The sequence below is a fragment of the Agelaius phoeniceus genome, chromosome 33 (assembly GCF_051311805.1).
Source record: "Agelaius phoeniceus isolate bAgePho1 chromosome 33, bAgePho1.hap1, whole genome shotgun sequence".
Taxonomy (NCBI): domain Eukaryota; kingdom Metazoa; phylum Chordata; class Aves; order Passeriformes; family Icteridae; genus Agelaius; species Agelaius phoeniceus.
Window position 1 is genome coordinate 3005710 of NC_135297.1, and position 5621 is coordinate 3011330.

At 61.3% G+C, this 5621-nt stretch overlaps 1 protein-coding gene across 1 annotated transcript; it reads right to left on the reverse strand.

The window, feature by feature from the left end:
• Positions 1–2966: 2966 nt before the first annotated feature.
• Positions 2967–5416, reverse strand: LOC129131820 (serine/threonine-protein kinase pim-1-like). The gene is made up of 5 exons (XM_054650817.2): positions 4877–5416; positions 4740–4790; positions 4140–4509; positions 3688–3864; positions 2967–3421 (listed from the first exon to the last, which is right to left on the reverse strand). The coding sequence occupies exons 1-5, from the start codon at positions 5414–5416 to the stop codon at positions 3291–3293; spliced, it is 1269 nt and encodes a 422-aa protein (XP_054506792.2). The 3' UTR covers positions 2967–3290.
• Positions 5417–5621: the final 205 nt, after the last annotated feature.

The following is a 5621-nucleotide window of genomic DNA, read 5'->3' on the forward strand; positions in this document are numbered from 1 at the left end:
GGGCTTCCAGGACTGTCCTGGTGGCTGTGATCCCAAATTACTCATCAGTAGCAAGTGAACAAGAACAGCCTCTAGGAACAAGGGCATTGCTGAGGCTCTTGCTTGCTGTGGCGGCAGGGTGGCCATGGTAAGGGTGCCACAACCTTCCTGAAGAGCCTCCTAAGAAGGACAGCTCAGGGGCACAGGCACATCCTCCTCCCAGACCAGCGTGTGATGTTCAGCTTCCTTCTGCAGGTGACACGGAGAAAAAAGGCTGGAGCTCTGCATGGCATTCCACAGAGAAGAAGCCTTTATTATTAGCAGAGCACTCTGCATAGGGAGCCAGGGACAGAAACTCTCAGAATCAGGGAAAAATGGGATTATATAGGGAAGGCAAGGAGCGGGACAAAACTGGTAACCAATGGGATAAGGGCTCAGGGGCAGAACACAAAGGGAAGGACCAATGAGTACTGGGGGATCAACATAAAGTTGCAAAGGCAGCTGGGGGTCATATTTGCTCGCCCTAACTACAAAGTCAGTGGGTCAGGAGTTGGCCCTCCAGGGGAGCACAGCAAGCTCTTCTCTGGCTGGATCTCTGGCCCCCACAACTCCCCCTTCTTTATTTAATAAAAAATCTTCTCCTAGAGACCTTGCAAGTAACTTCTTAGAACAGCTGAACATATATAAGAAAATAACAACATTTAAAAGGACCCAAAAAATATTTCTTAGGAGGTCTCAGGATCTCTAGCTGGTCAGAGTGACCCTGATATACGTTAGGACGTCTCTTTTCCCAGCCCAGTGCTGTAAGGAGTCAGAGCTCTTCCGTTCTTGGTCTCAAGGTTGTTTATTGTATCTTATCTATAAAATTCTTTCTCCTGTCCTGACGAGGTCCGCTCAGCAAGACAGTCAGAGGCATTCTGCCTGCCCCGAGGCAGTGTTATCTTTTTATACTAAAAACTACATGTACAATATTTACAATTATTTTCCAATACCTATCACCTATGTTAGACAGTGAGCTTCTACTCTAGACCAATCTAAAAGTGCCAACATCACAGCAGAAGATGGAGGCCAAGAAGAAGAAGAAGGAGAAAGGCTGGACACGGCCCGATTGCTCCATCTTGCCCCCTGAATCCCCATTCTAGAAACCCCAAAAATCTATTTTTCATCCCCTGATAAATTCACTATCATTCTACTTAAAATTTCATGGCTCGCAATTCTTCATATAAGGTTGGTAATCGTTTTATCCAAGGGCTAAATCAAAGGCACAGGGGTCTTGGGCTCTGTGCCAAGGTCTCTGAGCCCCCTGGACAGGGGCTCGAGTCCTCCAGGGCAGCCAGAGGAATTTCCTGGGTTCTGACAAGTAGCCCTGTTGCAGTCCCTGCATACACGAGTTTACTTGATCACTTTGATGCCAGGGAGCACCAAGAACTTAAACCTTCCTGGAGTCCAGCCCTGCCTCCCTATCACGGAGCAGAGGGAAAAGATGAAGAACCTGGGGGTGGTGGTTGAGCCAAATTGGCATTTTGCCATTTATGATTTCCTCCCAGCTTTTGCAGCAGGGCGACAACCCCATGGCTGCAAAGCACTTCCTTTTGCAAGGCACATGCAGACCTCACTGGAAGGGGCTCTTGAAGGAGCTGCTGCAGTTGGCAACAGGAGCTGTTGATGAATTTTTCACGTTGCTTAACCCCCCCTGCCAAATGCCATCAAGAGGCTGAGGAACAACACAAAAAGATTACCCTGGAGAAAGGGAGGCCAAAAGCTTGGAAAAGGAGGAAAGAAATGCTCCGATGATGACGATGACAAAAAAAACCCAAACAAATTTATTTTGACAGCAAATGAACACCGGCCGCCCTCCAGCCCTCCCAGGCTGGCAGGCCGAGCCGTGCCGTTCCCATGGCATGAGGTGCTGGCAGCCTGCGGAGAGAAACCAGAGAGCCACGGTCAGTGGCAGCAGGCTCCTGTCTCCCTGTCCCGCCATGGCCTGTGCCCGGGCCAGGCTGCTGGCTCTGCTCAGAGCCCAAACCTCCCGACCCATTCTCTGTTTTTAGAGAAGGGCAGCGTGGCAGGCCACGTTCCACCTCCTCTGCTTCATCACGGCACAGCAACCTCCCCAGCAGCTGCAAGAGCAGGATGCCCGTGTGCCCGCTGCCGTCTGCCCGGAGCCCTTCTGCCAGCCGAGCTGTGGAGCCGGGTGCCCACCTCTGGAGAGCTGCTGCCAGGAGAGGAGCCGATCCCAAACCAGGTCCTCGTCCTTCTGGAAGGGGCTGTCCCTGCAGACCATGGCCCCTGGGGCAGCGCTGGCACTGGACGCGCTCCACGGACGCTGCAGGTGCTTCCCTGTCCGGTCTGGGCACCAGGTGTAATCCTCCTGGGAAAACAAAAGAACAATTGCATGAAAGTCAATTCAAAACAAGACCTGGAAACAAGAAAAAGCACAAAGCCTGTCACCACTTCACAGGCCTGAGGAGGGTCTGACCACTCCAGGTGAGAATTAAATCTGTCCAGGGGTGGGGAAAATCCCCACCTTTCCTGCCCGTAAACGCACCCCTTCCTCAAGGGCCTGCAGAGCAGACCAGCTGGGGCACGGCTCCAGAACCCGTCCCCCCCTCTGCCGCCCCCCATCCACATGGATGGATGCTTTTGTCAGGCTGGCTGCCCCTGCCTCAGCCTGTGCCAGGCTGGCTGGCAGAAACTGTCAGCAAGGCCAGGAGCCGGCTCCCCTTCCACAACATCCGTCCCCTGTCCCGCCAAAAAGCAGCTCGGCAGCCGGCAGAAAAATTAATATTCCCCAGCGCTGCCGAGCGGGGAACCCCCGGCACGTGGCCAGGCCGAGCCCTGCCGTGCCTGGAAGCACCAGCATCCCCCTGCCCCTGCGCCGGCTGGGGACTTATCTTGATTTCATCGGAGTGCAGAGCGTGTCCTTCAGGCAGGGGCCGCAGCCAAAACCAATTGGCTCTGCCCCGCCAGCGGCCAGCTCCAGGATGGTGTTCCCAGCTCCACGTTGTGCTCCAGAAGAACACGCCAGCTGTGCCTCGGCTTGCGGGGACATCACGATGCCATTGAGCTGCAGGGGGATGTTTCCTCTGTCCCAATCCGTGTCACCTTCACTGCACTGCCACCACTTCTCCAATAGGACGGGCAGCACGGAGCCGCTCCCTCCACAGCTCGTGGGGACCAGCGGAAGCAGCATCTCCTCGGCTGCGCTCTCTCCTCCGCACCGCGGCCGCAGGGAAACGCTCCGGGGTTTTCTTCCAGTGCCACGAGACGCGTGCCGCTGCTACTTTCTGGGCTCCTGGATCCTACTGTGCTCAGGGATGCATCTCTGCTGTCTCCTGGGCTAGGCAGGGCTCCTGCAGCCAAGAATGCTCAAAAAGGTCCTCCAAGCATGGCCTGTGTGTGGGCTCCATGGATAAACACCACCTGATGAGGTGCTGGCACTCTGCGGAGAGAAACCAGAAGGCTCCTGTCCATGCTCTCCCACATTCCACAGTGCCCAGGCAACACCAGGAGTGCTGAGAGCTGCACCCAAAAGCTTCCTATTGATCCTCTCATGCGGAGGACACCAGCACAGAGGCACTGGTGCCACCTCCTCCAGCTAAGCCCAGGAGATCCACCTCCTCACCAGCTGCAAGAGCAGGATGCTTATGTGCCAGCTGCCCCTCCCAACCCCGTTCTTCCCCTCATGCCTTGAAGGCACATCCCCACCTTGAGACACCCGAGGCGGGAAGACGAGCTGGCCCCGGACGATGTCCTCGTTGGTGTGGAAAGGAAGGTGCCCGCAGACCAGCTCATAGAGCAGGATGCCCAGGGACCAGATAGTGGCTGGCTGGCCATGGTAGCAGCCAACGAGGATCCACTCCGGTGGGCTGTACTCCGGCGTTCCTATGGGACACGGGCGCAGCTCATCAGGCCCATGCTGCTCCCTCCTTCCCTCCCTCCCTCCCTCCCTCCCTCCCTCCCTCCCTCCCTCCTTCCCTCCCTCCCTCCCTCCCTCCCAGCCAGCTCCCGTTCCACAACAGCCAGCCCCTGCCCTGCCAAAAAGCAACTTGGCTGCAGATGGCTGAAGAAGGATTCCCCCTCCTTCCTTCCCCCCTCTTCCCCCTCTGCCAGCAAAGCGGGGAACTCAGCTGCCCGGCTGGGCCCCGGCTTGGGCTCACCTGACATCCGGGTGTAGATCGTGTCCTGGAGGATCGTGCCGCAGCCGAAGTCGATGAGCTTGGCCTCGCCCGTGGCCAGGTCGACGAGGACGTTCTCGGCCTTGATGTCGCGGTGCAGGACGCCGCGGCTGCTGCAGTGCCGCACGGCCTCCAGCACCTGGCGGAACAGCCCCCGCGCCACGGGCTCCGTCAGGAACCGCCGCTGGTGCAGGAAGTACCAGAGGTCCTGACAGTGCTGCGGACGCTCCATGACCAGCGCGAAGCCCTCGGGCACCTCGAACCAGTCCAGGAGCTGCACGATGCCGCGGAAGCCAGGCCGCGACACCATCCACAGCAGCGCCAGCTCCAGGGGCACAAGGGCGCCGTTGCGCTGCGGGGGGACCGCGATGCCGTCAGCGGGGCCGATGCTGCACCGCGCCTCGGGCAGCCCCTGCCCGGCCCCGCCGCGGCTCGCCATGGCCCGGCCCGGGGCGCTGCGCGGCCCCCGCTCACTTCCACGCTCGCTCCCCTCGCAGCGTTCCGGCTGCTGCCCTGCCGGGCCTCGCCTCAGCCCCGCCCGGCCCGCCCCGCCGGCTCCTCCCGCTGGCCCCGCTCACTCACCAGCCGTACCCACTCCGAGATGCGCTCCCGGGACACTCGCTTGATGGCCACCTGCGAGCCAAGGCGAGCGGCGGGCTGAGCTCGTCGCCCGCCGCCCGCCGCCCGCTGCCGCCCTCCGAGCCGGCCCCGTCTCTTACCGGGGCGCCGTCGGCGAGCCGGGTCCCGGAGTAAACGCTGCCGCAGCCGCCGCTGCCCAGCAGCGGGCCCTGCCGGTAGAGCTGCTCCAGGGGAGGCTTCTCCGCCCGTGCGGGCGGCACCGCGCTGCCGCTCTTCTGCCCGGGGCACCCGCCCGCCCGGCGCGCTGCTGCTTGCCGAGCCGCCCCGGGCTGCGGCGGCTCGGGGCCGGCGGCCGAGCTGGCGAGCGGCGGAGCTCGGAGCGGGGAAGCTGCCGGCCACGCTCTCGGCCACGGGGCGGGAGCCGGGCGGCAGCGGAGCGGCTGCGGGCGGAACCGCGGCAGGGGCTTCGTTCGGGGCCGGGGCCTCGGCCGGGGCTGGGCCAGAGCCCGCGCCAGGCCGAGCCAAAAGACCGCGATGCTCCGCCAGCACCAGAGCAAGCGGCTCTTCCAGCGGCGCCACAGCCGGTACGGAGAGAGCCCGGCCGAGGCGGAACCACGGCGGGTCGGGCAGGGGCGGGCACGGGGCGGCCCCGCCAAGGGGCGCCTTGCGGGACGCGGCATCAGCCGGGCTGGGAGAGGCGGAACACGGACGGCACGGCCCGGCACGGCACGGGACGGGAATACAGTGAGTGTGAGGGAGAAGGGGATGCGGAGCGAGGGAAAAGTCGAGCGGAAAACCGATCAAGAGAAGCGCTGCTGCTGCTGCTGCTGCTGCTGCTGCTGCTGCTGCTGCTGCTGCTGCTGCTGCTGCTGCTGCTGCGGAGCC

Bases quoted from the DNA above. Each gene is read 5' to 3' on its own strand.
- LOC129131820 (XM_054650817.2), bottom strand. From the start codon at position 5,416: ATGCCGCGTCCCGCAAGGCGCCCCTTGGCGGGGCCGCCCCGTGCCCGC. The intron at 4,510-4,739 runs GTGAGTGAGCGG...GTCCCCCCGCAG, and splicing joins TCTCGGAGTGGGTACGGCTG to CGCAACGGCGCCCTTGTGCC. The intron at 3,422-3,687 runs GTGGGGATGTGC...TTCTCTCCGCAG, and splicing joins CCCGCCTCGGGTGTCTCAAG to AGTGCCAGCACCTCATCAGG.